This window comes from Triticum aestivum, chromosome 5A (genome assembly GCF_018294505.1).
Source record: "Triticum aestivum cultivar Chinese Spring chromosome 5A, IWGSC CS RefSeq v2.1, whole genome shotgun sequence".
In the NCBI taxonomy this organism is placed as follows: domain Eukaryota; kingdom Viridiplantae; phylum Streptophyta; class Magnoliopsida; order Poales; family Poaceae; genus Triticum; species Triticum aestivum.
In genome coordinates, this window is record NC_057806.1 from 510,466,511 (window position 1) to 510,484,358 (window position 17,848).

A 17,848-nucleotide genomic window follows, 5' to 3' on the forward strand; every position below is an offset into this window, starting at 1 on the left:
TCCTTCAATTTTGGCTATACAGAGAGATATTTCGATGTACACAGAGCAGTTTTGGCTGTACAGAGAGCAGTTTTGGTTGTACAGAGAGCAGTTTTAGCTAGCACAAATGCAAAAAAATGTACTGAACATGTAGAGTTTTGAATTCCCTCAAGTTAAGATGAAGAACCACAAGGTTTGACATATGCAGTACCACAAAAGCTGCATCAAATTTGCATATGTTTGCAAATCAAACAGGGAACAAATAGTATGGACCAGAAGCATGACTTCACCAACCAAGAGCAACGGCCGTGGCTAGTTCATTCCTAAACCTATCCATGTCAGGAGCACTTGCCTCTGAAGTTGAAGCATCCGATGCACTCGGAGGAATAACATACTTCTTATATCTATCCGGAATTGTTGGCACATAATCCGGATCTCTTTCACATCAAATAAAGTGGAGATCATCTTTGTCATGGAGGCGAACATAGTTGTGCAATGTCATAGTAGCTGCAACAATCTTCATCTGTGTTTGGAACGAGTAGTTTGGCATCTTGAGGAGAATTTGCCATTTCATTTTCCACACTCCAAAGGTTCTCTCTATGCAATTGCGTTTGGAAGAGTGAATCTTGTTGAACTTCTCCTTAGGAGTATTTGGAGGTGAACCTCTTTGGAAGTCAGGGACATGATACCGTTCTCCTTTGTATGGTGCTAGATATCCATCTCTATTAGGATACCCGGCATCTACAAGGTAATACTTGCCTAAATTGACAACACACATACATGTTAGTTGGAGGATAGAGAACATCATGTGTAAACTTGTAATGAAAAGAAATGCTCACCCTTTGGAGGATGGGGGAAGGTGGGCCTGTCCTTCTCAATTGCATGGTATAATACATTTGTATCATGCATAGAACCAGGTTGCCCAATTGAAGCATAAGTGAAGTGCATATCGAAGTCACATACCGCCATCACATTCTGAGTTGTCATGCCCGTCCTCCCAATGTACCTAACTTTTGGTGGCCCATCGGGAATAGAAGCTCTTATATGAGTCCCATCAATTGCACCAATGCAATCTTTGAGATGAGGATAAGCCCTCCTATCCTTTTTAATTAGATCATGCACAATGTGGAAGTTTGGGTCTTGTGGCTTAAGGTAGTGAGATGCCATGTTCACTACACATTGTAGAACCTCATGGAATTTACGATGGATAGTATCCGCTGAATGTTTGAAGCGATTTTGAGTTCTTCTATTTGATTCACAACCTCCCAATGTCCACAAGAACATAGCAAGAGACTCATAAGTGCTAACAAAGGTTGTTTCTTTTAGACCATAGTTACGTACCAACAAGTCATGAAGATCAAAGAACACACTTGCCGTCATTCTCAACATTGTGTAGGTCTCTCCCGGTGTGGCAATAGTCTCTTGAAGCCATCCAAATCCACTCAAAATAGATTTCCGAGGTTCAGCCTTCATCACCCAACTTTCACAATACTTGCCAAATATGACTGCTGCACCTGAACAAAGCATGTTCATATTATGTTGTTGATGCATAACCAAATTCCTCATTGTTTCATAACTATTGTCATCCTCACTATCACTATCCGATGACATCTGCCATATCAAACAATAGTTAGCATCAAGCAAAACAATATGTTCACCAACATAAGAATAAATATGTTCACCGACAAGATAATAATAGGTTCACCAACATAAGCATAAATATTGTTCCGAGCACAAGATAATAATAGGTTCGCCAACATAGGCATAAATATTGTACCGATAGCACAAGATAATAATAGGTTCGCCAACATAGGCATAAATATTGTACCGATAGCACAAGATAATAATAGGTTCGCCAACATACGCATAAATATTGTTCCCATAGCTAAGATAAGATAGAACAAACTAGTTCCCATACTTGAGGTCAAACCTCCTACGCAACCAACCCTTTCGAGAGTTGGATGTCATGTGCAAGAACATCTCTCTTTGCTCTCTCTTCAGAAAGAGCTCAGTAGCAATGAAATGCTCATCAGTGCCGTCTATTGCACCACAAGCACGAACTAAATCCATGGTAGAGGCAACAGAAATGGTCTCATCTTTCTGTAGAAAAGACTGAAACGATGTGTGTGAAGCTTGGGCAATAGAACTAATCTTTCTAATCTCCTCTTGCATCACTTGTGAAGTCTTCGATTTCTTGTTCTTCTCTGGAATCGTGACCCCAAGCCTCACTTTAGATGAACTAGCTACTGTCGGAGAAGGTTGCTCTTCACTATCATCCTCCAAATCAAGATCGGTGATTTCGTCAACATTCAAGGCTATTTTCAATGCCGAACTAGAGGGGGGAGGCAGACCAGATGCGGGGTTCCAATGGTCAGTGCCATCAACACTGATATCCTCAAACAAGACGCGCAAGCCTTCTTCGTTACGGAGTCCATGCTTCTTGAACTTGCCACAACCTGGAAGGTCCTATTGTATGAAAGAGAGACATTAGTACATAAAGCATGACAAGTTCAGATTTTATTTTCTGAGAAACATAAGCATGCGAACTTACAACTTTCGCCTTTTTCCACCACTCATTATCTTGTTTAACAGTGTTTTTCTCAAAGTCCCAACCCCCTCCAGTCTCGCGCAACTTGAGCTTCTTGAATGTGTTGTACTCACGTTTTAACTTGGTCCATTTGTTCCTCACTTGCTTTGGTGTGTACTCAAGCCCAGTTCTCATCAAGAACTCCTTTCCCACCTCATCATATGCACTGGGTGTCAAATGAGTGGTTGGCATGTTTCCAGCCTTCACTTGTTTCACAAACAACTCCACGATAATCCGAGTATTCTCATCGGTCCATTCGGCAGACCCAGTTGACGACATTTCTATACAAAAATGATGTTACTTTACGGATACACATTTCCTCGAAAATATATGCCAAACAATCAGTGCCATCTCACAAATAGATACCAAAATCAGTAGCATCATGAACATGTAGCAACAATCAGTGTCCATTAGTATAAATCATGTGTCCAATTTTCCGGGAAACAATCACTACCATCTCACAAACAATCAGTAGCAGCACGAATATGTAGCAAACAATCATCATCCATCAGTATATAATCATGTCCCCAAATATATGGAAAATAAACAATACCAGCATGAACATGTACTACCAACATAAGGAAATTATTGATTTTATCTGAAATCAATTCATATCACTACAGACTGCACTACACATATATACGCAAAAAGTCCACACATCAGGTTCATATCACAGGAAATTGGGGCTGTCCACACACAGCGCATGAACTAGGCTGAATCAGAGTACTACAAGAGGGGGGAGGTGGCTGCTCACCTTGACCTGGGGGAATGGCTTCTATACCGTGGATCTTGTGGCTAGGCCCGTCGGGACCTCTACTTCGTGCGGCTGCCGGCGACGACCAATGGAGGGAGTGGCGGCAGATGGGGAGACAACACCACGGGGACTTTGGGCGGCTACTGCGAGCGTCGATGGACAGAGACTTGCGGGGCGGGCTGTAGATCCGAGGAGCGGCGGCGGACGGCGGCGCGGCGGCCGACCGGTGACGGGGCGGCGGCTAGGGTTGCGACAGCAGAGGAGGTCGCCCCGTTCGTTTCTCTACGAGCAGAGTACGAGTTGAGGTGCGAGAGCAGAGGAGACGTCGAGGAAAAGGATTCGAGTAGTTTACTTCGGGGTGGCATTGCTACCATAATTTTGAGCAACTCCCACTTCTGATATTTGCGAAGCTGGGCCTGGCCAGCTTCTCGTCTCTGTGATTTTTGCACTGTCGAATCCTCGTCTCCGCGGAGCCAGATTCTTGAAGTGGACTCGTTCAGTGCGGCTTCTCGGAGCGATTTTCGGAAGCCAGCTCGTGGACTGCTTCCGAACGGGCCCTAAATTTTATTGTATGAGATGATCATGTTTTGTAACCGAGTTATCGGCAACTGGCAGGAGCCATATGGTTGTCACTTTATTGTATGCAATGCAATCTCGCTGTAATGCTTTACTTTATCACTAAGCGGTAGCGATAGTCATGGAAGCATAAGATTGGCGAGACGACAACGCTGCTACGATGGAGATCAAGGTGTCGCGCCGGTGACGATGGTGATCATGACGGTACTTCGAAGATGGAGATCACAAGTACAAGATGATGATGGCCATATCATATCACTTATATTGATTGCATGTGATGTTTATCTTTTATGCATCTTATCTTGCTTTGATTGATGGTAGCATTATAAGATGATCTCTCACTAAATTTCAAGATAAAAGTGTTCTCCCTGAGTATGCACCGTGGCCAAAGTTCGTCGTTCCCAGACACCACGTGATGATCAGGTGTGATAAGCTCTACGTCCATCTACAACGGGTCAAGCTAGTTTTGCACACGCAGAATACTCAGGTTAAACTTGACGAGCCTAGCATATGCAGATATGGCCTCGGAACACTGAGACCGAAAGGTTGAGCATGAATCATATAGTAGATATGATCAACATAGTGATGTTCACCATTGAAAACTACTCCATTTCACGTGATGATCGGTTATGGTTTAGTTGATTTGGATCACGTGATCACTTAGAAGATTAGAGGGATGTCTGTCTAAGTGGGAGTTCTTAAGTAATATGATTAATTGAACTTTAATTTATCATGAACTTAGTCCTATTAGTATTAGCATATCTATGTTGTAGATCAATAGCTCGCGTTTAGCTCCCCTGTTTTATTTTTGATATGTTCCTAGAGAAAATTAAGTTGAAAGATGTTAGTAGCAATGATGCAGATTGGATCCGTGATCTGAGGATTATCCTCATTGCTGCACAGAAGAATTATGTCCTTAATGCACCGCTAGGTGACAGACCTATTGCATGAGCAGATGCAGACATTATGAATGTTTGGCTAGCTCAATATGATGACTACTTGATAGTTTAATGCACCATGCTTAAATGGCTTAGAATCAGGACTTCAAAGACGTTCTGAACGTCATGGACCATATGAGATGTTCCAGGAGTTGAAGTTAATATTTCAAGCAAATACCCGAGTTGAGAGATATGAAGTCTCCAACAAGTTCTATAGCTAAAAGATGGAGGAGAATAGCTCAAGCAGTGAGCATGTGCTCAGATTGTCTGGGTACTACAATCGCTTGAATCAAGTGGGAGTTAATCTTCCAGATAAGATAGTGATTGACAGAATTCTCTAGTCACCATCACCAAGTTAGTAGAACTTCGTGATGAACTATGATATGCAAGGGATAACGGAAACGATTCCCAAGCTCTTCGTAATGCTGAAATCAACGAAGGAAGAAATCAAGAAAAATACCAAGTGTTGATGGTAGACAAAACCACTAGTTTCAAGAAAAGGGCAAAGGGAAGAAGGGGAACTTCAAGAAAAACGTCAAGCAAGTTGCTGCTCAAGTGAAGAAGCCCAAGTCTGGTCCTAAGCCTGAGACTAAGTGCTTCTACTGCAAAGGGACTGGTCATTGGAAGCGGAACTGCCCCAAGTATTTGGCGGATAAGAAGGATGGCAGAATGAACAAAGGTATATTTGATATACGGATTATTGATGTGTATTTTACTAGTGTTCGTAGCAACCCCCCGGTATTTGATACTGGTTCAGTTGCTAAGAGTAGTAACTCGAAACGGCAGTTGCAGAATGAACAGAGACTAGTTAAGGGTGAAGTGAGGATGTGTGTTGGAAGTGGTTACAAGATTGATATGATCATCATCGCACACTCACTATACTTTCGGGATTAGTGTAGAACCTAAATAAGTGTTATTTGGTGTTTGCATTGAGCATGAATATGATTTGATCATGTTTATTGCAATACGGTTATTCATTTAAGTAAGAGAATAAATTGTTGTTCTGTTTACATATATGGTTACACACCCAATGAAAATGGTTCGTTGGATCTCGATCGTAGTGATACACATATTCATAATATTGAAACCAAAAGATGCAAATTTAATAATGATAGTGCAACTTATTTGTGGCACTGCCATTTAGGTCATATTGGTATAAAGCGCATGAAGAAACTCCATGCTGATGGACTTTTGGAATCACTTGATTATGAATCAGTTGATGCTTGCGAACCATGCCTCATGGGCAAGATGACTAAGACTCCGTTCTCCGGAACAATGCAGCAAGCAACAGATTTGTTGGAAATCATGCATACTGATGTATGTGGTCCGATGAATATTGAAGCTCACGGCAGGTATCATTATTTTCTGATCTTCACAGATGATTTGAGCAGATATGAGTATATCTACTTGATGAAACACAAGTCTGAAACATTTGAAAAGTTCAAAGAATTTCAGCGTAAAGTGGAGAATCATCGTAACAAAATATAAGTTTCTACGATATGATCGCAGAAGTAAAATATTTGAGTTGCGAGTTTGGCCTTCAGTTAAAACAATGTGAAATAGTTTCACTACTCACGCCACCTGGAACACCATAGTGTAATGGTGTGTCCAAACATCGTAACCGTGCTTCATTAGATATGGTGTGATCTATGACGTCTCTTACTGATTTACCGCTATCGTTTTGGGGTTATGCATTAGAGACAGCTACATTCATGTTAAATAGGGCACCATCTAAATCCGTTGAGACGACACCGTATGAACTATGGTTTGGCAAGAAACCTAAGCTGTCGTTTCTTAAAGTTTGAGGTTGCAATGCTTATGTGAAAAAGTTTCAACCTGATAAGCTCAAACCCAAATCGGAGAAGTGCGTCTTCATAGGATACCCAAAAGAAAATGTTGGGTTCACCTTCTATCACAGATCCGAAGGCAAGATATTTGTTGCTGAGAATGGATCCTTTCTAAAGAAGGAGTTTCTCTCGAAAGAAGTGAGTGGGAGGAAAGTAGAACTTGATGAGGTAACTATACTTGCTCCCTTATTGGAAAGTAGTTCATCACAGAAATCTGTTTCTGTGACTCCTACACCAATTAGTGAGGAAGCTAATGATGATGATCATGTAACTTCAGATCAAGTTACTACCGAACCTCGTAGGTAAACCAGAGTGAGATCTGCACCAGAGTGGTATGGTAATCATGTTCTAGAGGTCATGTTACTTCACCATGACAGACCTACGAACTATGAGGAAGCGATGATGAGCCCAGATTCCACGAAATGGCTTGAGGCCATGAAATCTGAGATGAGATCCCAACAATAGCATACTTTATAGAACTTATGACTGAGGCATACGGAATGACTTTTCATTCTCTTTCTATTTTCTGCTGTGGTCGGGTTTTGAGTATTTACTCAACATCACACCTTGCAACACAGGAAAGAACTCTTTCCTTGACTGTTCCATTTTGAACTACTTCAAAATCTTGTCAAGGTATGTACTCACTGAAAAAACTTATCAAGCATCTTGATCTATCTCTATAGATCTTGATGCTCAATGTGTAAGCAGCTTCATCGAGGTCTTTCTATGAAAAACTCTTTTCAAACACTCCTTTATGCTTTCCAGAAAATTCTACATTATTTCCGATCAACAATATGTCATTCACATATACTTATCAGAAATGCTGTAGTGCTCCCACTCACTTTCTTGTAAATACAGGCTTCACCGCAAGTCTGTATAAAACCATATGCTTTGATCACTTTATCAAAGCATATATTCCAACTCCAAGATGCTTGCACCAGTCCATAGATGGATCGCTGGAGCTTGCTCACTTTGTTAGCACCTTTAGGATTGACAAAACCTTCTGGTTGCATCATATACAACTCTTCTTTTAAGAAATCCATGAAGGAATGCAGTTTTGACATCCATTTGCCAGATTTCATAAAATGCAGCAACTGCTAACACGATTCGGACAAACTTTTAAGCATCGATATGGGTGAGAAGGTCTCATCATAGTCAAGTCCTTGAACTTGTTGTCGAAAACCTTTCGCAACAAGTCGAGCTTTGTAGACAGTAACATTACCATTAGCATTTGTCTTCTTCTTGAAGATCCATTTATTCTCGATGGCTTGCCGATCATCGGGCAAGTCAACCAAAGTCCTCACTTTGTTCTCATACATTGATCCCATCTCAGATTTCATGGCCTCTAGCCATTTTTCAGAAGCTGGGCTCATCATCACTTCCTCATAGTTCGTAGGTTCGTCATGATCAAGTAACATGACATCCAGAACAGGATTACTGTACCACTCTGGTGTGGATCTCACTCTGGTTGACCTACGAGGTTCGGTAGTAACTTGATCTGAAGTTACATGATCTTCATCATTAGCTTCCTCACTAATTGGTGTAGGAGTCAAAGGAACATATTTCTATGATGAACTACTTTCCAATAAGGGAGCAGGTACAGTTACCTCATCAAGTTCTACTTTCCTCCCACTCACTTCTTTTGAGAGAAACTCCTTCTCTAGAAAGGATCCATTCTTAGCAACGAATGTCTTGCCTTCGGATCTGTGATAGAAGGTATACCCAACTGTCTACTTTGGGTATCCTATGAAGACACATTTCTTCGATTTGGGTTCGAGCTTATCAGGTTGAAACTTTTTCACATAAGCATCGCAGCCCCAAACTTTAAGAAACGACAGCTTAGGTTTCTAGCCAAACCACAGTTCATATGGTGTCGTCTCAATGGATTTAGATGGTGCCCTATTTAACGTGAATGCAGCTATCTCTAATGCATAACCCCAACATGATAGTGATAAATCGGTAAGAGACATCATAGATCGCACCATATCTAATAAAGTATGGTTATGACATTCGGACACACCATTACGCTGTGGTGTTCCAGGTGGCGTGAGTTGCGAAACTATTTTGCATTGTTTCAAATGAAGACCAAACTCGTAACTCAAATATTCTCCTTCACGATCAGACCGCAGAACCTTTATTTTCTTGTTACAATGATTTTCCACTTCACTCTGAAATTCTTTGAACTTTTCAAATGTTTCAGACTTATGTTTCATCAAGTAGATATACCCATATCTACTCAAACAATCTATGAAGGTCAGAAAATAACGATACCCGCCATGAGCCTCAACACTCATCGAACCGCATACATCAGTATGTATTATTTCCAATAAGTCAGTTGCTCGCTCCATTGTTCCGGAGAACGGAGTCTTGGTCATCTTGCCTATGAGGCATGGTTCGCAAGCATCAACTATTTCATAATCAAGTGATTCCAAAAGCCCATCAGTATGGATTTTCTTCATGCGCTTTACACTAATATGACCTAAATGGAAGTGCCACAAATAAGTTGCACTATCATTATTAACTTTGCATCTCTTGGTTTCAATATTATGAATATGTGTATCACTACGATCGAGATTCAATAAACCATTCACCTTGGGTGTATGACCATTGAAGGTTTTATTCATGCAGACAGAACAACAATTATTCTCTGACTTTAAATGAATAAGTGTATTGCAATAAACATGGTCAAATCATGTTCATGCTTAACGCAAACACCAAATAACATTTATTTAGGTTCAACACTAATCCCGAAAGTATAGGGAGTGTGTGATGATGATCATATCAATTTCAGAACCACTTCCAACACACATCGTCACTTTACCCTTAACTAGTCTCCGTTCATTCTGCAACTCCTGTTTTGAGTTACTAATCTTAGCAACTGAACTAGTATCAAATACTGAGGGGTTGCTATAAATACTAGTAAAGTACACATCAATAACATGTATATCAAATATACCTTTGTTCACTTTGCCATCTTTCTTATCCGCCAAATACTTGGGGCAGTTCTGTTTCCAGTGACCAGTCCCTTTGCAGTAGAAGCACTTAGTCTCAAGCTTAGGTCTAGACTTGGGCTTCTTCACTTGAGCAGCGACTTGCTTGTCGTTCTTCTTGAAGTTCCCCTTCTTCCCTTTACCCTTTTCTTGAAACTAGTGGTCTTTTCAACCATCAACACTTGATGCTTTTCTTGATTTCTACCTTCGTCGATTTCTGCATCACGAAGAGCTTGGGAATCATTTCTGTTATCCCTTGCATATTATAGTTCATCACTAAGTTCTAGTAACTTGGTGATAGTGACTAGAGAACTTTGTCAATTACTATGTTATCTGGAAGATTAACTCCCACTTGATTCAAGCAATTGCAGTACCCAGTCAATCTGAGCACATGCTCACTGGTTGAGCTATTCTCCTGGATCTTTGTAGGCAAAGTACTGTCAGAGGTATCCTACCTCTTGACACGGGCATGAGTATAAAATACTAATTTCAACTCTTGGAACATCTTATATGCTCCGTGGCATTCAAAATATTTTTGGAGTCCCGGTTCTAAGATGTAAAGCATGGTGCACTAAACTATCAACTAGTCATCATACCGAGCTTTGCCAAACGTTCATAATGTCTGCATATGCTCCTGCAATAGGTCCGTCACCTCGCGGTGCATCAAGAACATAATTCTTCTGTCCAGCAATGAGGATAATCCTCAGATCAAGGATCCAATCCGCGTCATTTCTACTAACATCTTTCAATTCATTTTTCTCTAGGAACATATCAAAAATAAACAGGGAGCTACATCGCAAGCAATTGATCTACAACATAGATATGCAAATACTATCAGGACTAAGTTCATGATAAATTAATGTTCAACTAATCATATTACTTAAGAACTCCCGCTTAGATAGACATCCCTCTAGTCATCTAAATGATCATGTGATCCAAATCAACTAAACCATGTCCGATCATCACGTGAGATGGAGTAGTTTTCAATGGTGAACATCACTATGTTGATCATATCTACTATATGATTCACACTCGACCTTTCGGTCTCCAGTGTTCCGAGGCCATATCTGCATATGCTAGGCTCGTCAAGTTTAACCCGAGTATTCTGTGTGTGCAAAACCGGCTTGCACCAGTTGTATGTGAACGTAGAACTTATCACACCCGATCATCATGTGGTGTCTCGGCACGACGAACTGTCGCAACGGTGCATACTCAGGGAGAACACTTATACCTTGAAATTTAGTGAGAGATCATCTTAAAATGCTACCGTCGATCTAAGCAAAACAAGATGCATAAAGGATAAACATCACATCCAATCAAAATATGTGACATGATATGGCCATGATCATCTTGCACCTTTGATCTCCATCTCCAAAGTACCGTCATGATCTCTATTGTCACCGGCATGACACCATGATCTCCATCATCCTAATCTCTATCAATGTGTCGTCACATGGTCGTCTCGCCAACTATTGCTCTTGCAACTATTGCTATCGCATAGCGATAAAGTAAAGCAATTGTTTGGTGCTTGCATCTTATGCAATAAAGAGACAACCATAAGGCTTCTGCCAGTTGCCGATAACTTCAACAAAACATGATCATCTCATACAACAATTTATATATCATCACATCTTGACCATATCATATCACAACATGCCTTGCAAAAATAAGTTAGACGTCCTCTACTTTGTTGTTGCAAGTTTTACATGGCTGCTACGGGCTGAGCAAGAACCGTTCTTACCTACGCATCAAAAACCACAACACGGTATAGTGATTGCTTTTTGCTCTTCAGAAAGAACCCTGTTCATTGAATACGATTCAACTAAAGCTGAGAAACAGACACCCACTAGCCACCTGTGTGCGAAGCACGTCGGTAGAACCAGTCTCCTGTAAGCATACGCATAATGTCGGTCTGGTCCGCTTCATCCAACAATGCCGCTGAATCAAGAATCAACTAGTGATGGCAAGCAATATGTATATACACATGCCCACAACTCCTTTGTGTTCTACTCATGCATATAACATCTACGCATAGACCTGGCTCGAATGCGATAGTTGGGGAACATAGTAATTTCAAAAAAATTCCTACGCACACGCAAGATCATGGAGATGCATAGCAACGAGAGGGAAGAGTATCGTCCACGTACCCTTGTAGATCGTAAGCGGAAGCGTTATGAGAACACGGTTGATGTAGTCGAACGTCTTCATGATCCGACCGATCCAAGTACCGAACGCACGGCACCTTCGAGTTCAGCACACGTTCAGCTCGATAACGTCCCACGAACTCCGATCCAGCAGAGCTTCACGGGAGAGTTCCGTCAGCACGATGGCATGTTGACGGTGATGATGTTGCTACCAACGCAGGGCTTCGCCTAAGCACTGCTATGATATGATCGAGGTGGATTATGGTGGAGGGGGGCACCGCACACGGCTAAGGGATCAATGATCAACTTGTGTGTCCATGGGGTGCCCCCTTCCCCCGTATATAAAGGAGTGGAGGAGGGGGATGGCCGGCCCTCTACTATGGCGCGCCTTGGGGAGTCCTACTCCCACCGGGAGTAGGATTCCCCCCTTCCATGTAGTAGGAGTAGGAGAGAAGGAAAGGGAAAAGAGAAGAGAAGGAAGGAGGGGGCGCCGCCCCTCCCCCTAGTCCAATTCGGACTAGGCCTTGGGGGACGTGCAACCTGCCCTAGGCAGCCCCTCTCTCTTTCCCCTAAAGCCCAATAAGGCCCATATACTCCCCGGCGAATTCCCGTAACTCTCTGGTACTCTGATAAATACTCGAACCACTCAGAACCTTTCCGATGTCCGAATATAGCCTTCCAATATATCGATCTTTACGTCTTGAACATTTCAATACTCCTCGTCATGTCCCTGATATCATCCGGGACTCCGAACAACCTTCCGTGCATCAAAACACATAAACTCATAATACAAATCGTCACCAAACTTTAAGCGTGCGGACCCTACGGGTTCAAGAACTATGTAGACATGACCGAGACACGTCTCAGGTCAATAACCAATAGCGGAACTTGGATGTTCATATTGGCTCCCACATATTCTACGAAGATCTTTATCGGTCAAACCGCATAACAACATACGTTGTTCCCTTTGTCATCGGTATGTTATTTGCCCGAGATTCGATTGTCGGTTTCTCAATACCTAGTTCAATCTCGTTATCGGCAAGTCTCTTTACTCGTTCCGTAATACATCATCCCGCAACTAACTCATTAGTTACATGCTTGCAAGGCTTATAGTGATGTGAATTACCGAGTGGGCCTAGAGATACCTCTCTGACAATCGGAGTGACAAATCCTAATCTTGATTTATGCCAACTCAACAAGTACCATCGGAGACACCTGTAGAGCACCTTTATAATCACCCAGTTATGTTGTGACGTTTGGTAGCTGATACGTCTCCAACGTATCTATAATTTTTGATTGCTCCATGCTATATTATCTACTATTTTGGACTATATTGGGCTTTATTTTCCACTTTTATATTATTTTTGGGACTAACCTATTAACCGGAGGCCCAGCCCAGAATTGCTGTTTTTTGCCTATTTCGGTGTTTCGAAGAAACGGAATATCAAACGGAGTCCAAACGGAATAAAATCTTCAGGAACGTGATTTTCTCACCGAACGTGATCCAGGAGACTTGGACCCTGCTCCAATGAACAATAGAGGCGGTCATGAGGGTGGGGGCGCCCCCCCTAGGGCGCGCCCCCTGCCTCGTGGGCCCCTCGTTGCTCCTCCGGCATACTTCTTCCCCCTATATATACACACGTACCCCCAAACGATCAGAACAGGAGCCAAAAACCAAATTCCACCGCCGCAACTTTCTGTATCCACCAGATCCCATCTTGGGGCCTGTTTCGGAGCTCCACCGGAACAGGGCCGTCATCACGGAGGGCTTCTACATCATCATAGCCTCTCCGATGAAGTGTGAGTAGTTTACCTCAGACCTTCGGGTCCATAGTTAGTAGCTAGATGGCTTCTTCTCTCTCTTTGAATCTCAATACAAAGTTCTCCCCCTCTCTTGGGGAGATCTATTCGATGTAATCTTCTTTTTGTGGTGTGTTTCTTGAGACCGATGAATTGTGGGTTTATGATCAAGTCTATCTATGAATAATATTTGAATCTTCTCTGAATTCTTTTATGTATGATTGGTTATCTTTGCAAGTCTCTTCGAATTATCCGTTCGGTTTGGCCAACTAGATTGGTAGTTCTTGCCATGGGAGAAGTGCTTAGCTTTGGGTTCGATCTTGCGGTGTCCTTTCCCAGTGACAGAAGGGGCAGCAAGGCACGTATTGCATCGTTGCCATCGAGGATAACAAGATGGGGTTTATTTCATATTGCATGAATTTATCTCTTTACATCATGTCATCTTGCTTAAGGCGTTACTCTGTTTTTAACTTAATACTCTAGATGCATGCTGGATAGCGGTCGATAGTGGAGTAATAGTAGTAGATGCAGAATCGTTTCGATCTACTTGTCACGGACGTGATGCCTATATACATGATCGTGCCTAGATATTCTCATAACTATGCTCAATTCTGTCAATTGCTCAACAGTAATTTGTTCACCCACCGTAGAATACTTATGCTCTTGAGAGAAGCCACTAGTGAAACCTATGGCCCCCGGGTCTATTCTCATCATATCAATCTCCGTCACTTTAATCTTGTTTTGCTTTTTACTTTGCTTTTACTTTTTACTTTGCATGTTTATACCAAAAATATTATATCTATCAGATCTCACTCTCGTAAGTGACCTGAAGGGATTGACAACCCCTAATCGCGTTGGTTGCGAGTAGCTATCGCTTTGTGCAGGTACGAGGGACTTGAGCGTGGCCTCCTACTGGATTGATACATTGGTTCTCAAAAACTGAGGGAAATACTTACGCTACTCTGCTGCATCATCCCTTCCTCTTCGGGGAAAACCAACGCAAGCTCAAGACGTACCAAGAAGGATTTCTGGCGCCGTTGCCGGGGACTATACGCAAAAAGTCAACATACCAAGTACCCATCACAATCCCTATCTCTCGCATTACATTATTTGCCATTTGCCTCTCGTATTCCTCTTCCCCCAATTCACCCTTGCCGTTTTATTTGCCCTCTCTTCTATCCTCCCTCTCTATTTGCCACTTTTGCCCGCTTGCTTTTTGTTTGCTCGTGTGTTAGATTGCTTGTTTGTCGCGATGGCTCAACCGAGATTTGGTGATCTCCACCTCAAAAGGTTAGAGGAGATCGAAACCAACGTTAGGAAGTTTATGGTTTTGCAATTTGAGCATAATAATTTCTTTAGAAACGAGCTTAAGGAAAAAAAGTTTTATGAGTTATATGAATAAAGAGCTAAATGATATGTCTAAAGAATTTGATGGTATAAGATCCCAAATTGCTCGTCTAGAAAAAATGACTGCTGAAATTTCAGATATGCAAGCCACCTTAGGCAATAAGATGGCCGCTAAACCAAATACATATGAAAATCAAGATGAAGATCTAAAAGTTATTGATGTGTCCCCTATTAAATCTTTGTTTTGCAATATGAATCTTGATGAAACTGAATATGATCTTCCTTTACCTAGAAGGCGTTCTAAAAATTCGGAGTATTTAGATCTTAATGATGAAATTGATGAAAGTGGGATTGAAAGAAATAAAAATCTAGATGTTGCTAAACCCACTATATTGGATTTCAAGGAATTTAATTATGAAAATTGCTCTTTAATTGATTGTATTTCCCTGTTGCAATCCGTGCTAAATTCTCCACATGCTTATAGTCAAAATAAAGCCTTCACCGAACATATTGTTGATGCCTTGATGCAATCTTATGAAGAAAAACTTGAGTTGGAAGTTTCTATCCCTAGAAAACTCTATGATGAGTGGGAACCAACTATTAAAATTAAAATTAAAGATCATGAGTTTTATGCTTTGTGTGATTTGGGTGCTAGTGTCTCTACTATTCCCAAGACTTTGTGTGATTTACTAGATTTCCGTAATTTCGATGATTGCTCTCTAAACTTGCATCTTGCGGATTCCACTATTAAGAAACCTATGGGAAGAATTAATGATGTTCTTATTGTTTCAAATAGGAATTATGTGCCCGTATATTTCATTGTTCTTGATATAGATTGCAATCCTTCTTGCCCTATTATTCTTGGTAGACCTTTCCTTAGAACGGTTGGTGCGATTATTGATATGAAGGAAGGGAATATTAGATTTCAATTTCCATTAAAAAAGGGCATGGAACACTTTCCAAGAAAGAAAATAAAATTGCCATATGAAACTATCATGAGAGCCACTTATGGATTGCCTACCAAAGATGGCAATACCTAGATCTATCCTCGCTTTTATGCCTAGCTAGGGGCGTTAAACGATAGCGCTTGTTGGGAGGCAACCCAATTTTATTTTTATTATTTGCTTTTTGCTCCTGATTAGTAATAAATAAATTATTTAGCCTCTGTTTTGGTTGTGTTTTTTGTGTTTAGTTAGTGTTTGTGCCAAGTAGAACCGTTGGGAAGACTTGGGGAAAGTCTTGTTGAACTTGCTGTAAAAACAGAAACTTTGGCGCTCACAAGAACTGCTGTCATTTTTATTTGGAGAGTGATATTTAGTTAATTCTTTTTGAAGATGATTAATAGATAAATTCCTCACGTCCATAAATTTATTTTAGAATTTTTGGGGTTCCAGATCTTGCGCTAGCTACAGATTACTACAGACTGTTCTGTTTTTGACAGATTCTGTTTTTCATGTGTTGTTTGCTTATTTTGATGAATCTATGGTTAGTAAATTAGTTTATAATCCATAGAGAAGTTGGAATACAGTAGGTTTAACACCAATATAAATAAATAATGAGTTAATTACAGTACCTTGAAGTGGTCTTTTGTTTTCTTTCGCTAACGGAGCTCACGAGTTTTCTATTTTGAGTTTTGTGTTGCGAAGTTTTCAAGTTTTGGGTGAATTCTTTTGATGGATCATGGAACAAGGAGTGGCAAGAGCCTAAGATTGGGGATGCCCATGGCACCCCCAAGATAATCCAAGGACACCAAAAATTCAAAGCTTGGGGATGCCCCGGAAGGCATCCCCTCTTTCGTCCACTTCCATCGGTAATTTACTTGGAGCTATATTTTTATTCACCAACATGATATGTGTTTTGCTTGGAGCTTCTTGTATTATTTGTGTCTTTGTGTCTTAGTATACCACAATCATCCTTGGTGTACACACCTTTTGAGAGATCCATACATGAATTAAAATTTGATAGAATACTCTATGTGCTTCACTTATATCTTTTGAGCTAAGTAGTTTTGCTCTATGTGCTTCACTTATATCTTTTGAGTTTTATAATTTTGCTCTATGTGCTTCACTTAGATCTTTTAGAGCATGGTGGTGGATTTGGTTTAAAGAAACTATTGATCTCTCATGCTTCACATAAATTATTTTGAGAGTCTCTTAATAGCATGGTAATTTTCTTAATAATAATATGCTTGGTGTTCAAGATTTGTGAAACTTTCTTTTAAGTGTGTTGAATACTAAGAAAAGATTGAAACAGGATAATTGTTTTGAGATATGGAGGTGATAATATTAAAGTCATGCTAGTTGAGTAGTTGTGAATTTAAAGAATACTTGTGTTAAAGTTTGTGATTCCCGTAGCATGCACGTATGGTGAACCGTTATGTGATGAAGTCGGAGCATGATTTATTTATTGATTGTATTCCTTATGAGTGGCGGTCGGGGATGAGCGATGGTCTTTTCCTACCAATCTATCCCCCTAGGAGCATGCGCGTAATACTTTGCTTTGATAACTTCTAGATTTTTGCAATAAGTACATGATTTCTTTATGAGTAATGTTGAGTCCATGGATTATACGCACTCTCACCCTTCCACCATTGCTAGCCTCTCTAATACCACGCACCTTTCGCCGGTATCATACACCTACCATATACGTTCCTCAAAACAGCCACCATACCTACCTATTATGGCATTTCCATAGCCATTCCGAGATATATTGCCATGCAACTTTCCACCATCTATTTCATCATGACACACTCCATCATTGTCATATTGCATATCCCGGTACACCGCCGGATGCATTCACATAGAGTCATATTTTGTTCTAAGTATCGAGTTGTAATTGTTGAGTTATAAGAAAAATAAAGTGTGATGATCATCATTATTAGAGCAT

General features: G+C 40.9%; 2 protein-coding genes across 2 annotated transcripts in view; both read right to left on the reverse strand.

The window, feature by feature from the left end:
* Positions 1-424: 424 nt before the first annotated feature.
* LOC123101461 (uncharacterized) lies at positions 425-1,590 on the reverse strand. The gene is made up of 2 exons (XM_044522908.1): positions 819-1,590; positions 425-738 (listed from the first exon to the last, which is right to left on the reverse strand). The coding sequence occupies exons 1-2, from the start codon at positions 1,588-1,590 to the stop codon at positions 425-427; spliced, it is 1,086 nt and encodes a 361-aa protein (XP_044378843.1).
* Positions 1,591-1,624: 34 nt separating this feature from the next.
* Positions 1,625-17,848, reverse strand: part of LOC123101462 (uncharacterized) — a 37,832-nt gene continuing 21,608 nt past the window's right edge. Inside the window, exons 3-6 of the mRNA XM_044522910.1 lie at positions 3,321-3,561; positions 2,890-2,917; positions 2,669-2,837; positions 1,625-2,445 (exon numbers count right to left, since the gene is read on the reverse strand). Of these exons, the coding sequence (XP_044378845.1) occupies positions 1,885-2,445; positions 2,669-2,837; positions 2,890-2,917; positions 3,321-3,561 (999 nt within the window). The 3' untranslated portion in view covers positions 1,625-1,884. The remainder of the gene's footprint in view (positions 2,446-2,668; positions 2,838-2,889; positions 2,918-3,320; positions 3,562-17,848) is intronic.

What these genes read in the sequence shown, in the direction of transcription:
- LOC123101461 (XM_044522908.1), bottom strand. Translation starts at nt 1,590, where the DNA reads ATGTCATCGGATAGTGATAGTGAGGATGACAATAGTTATGAAACAATG. An exon ending in CTTCCCCCATCCTCCAAAGG is followed by an intron (nt 739 to 818) that starts GTGAGCATTTCT and finishes TTGTCAATTTAG; the next exon opens with GCAAGTATTACCTTGTAGAT.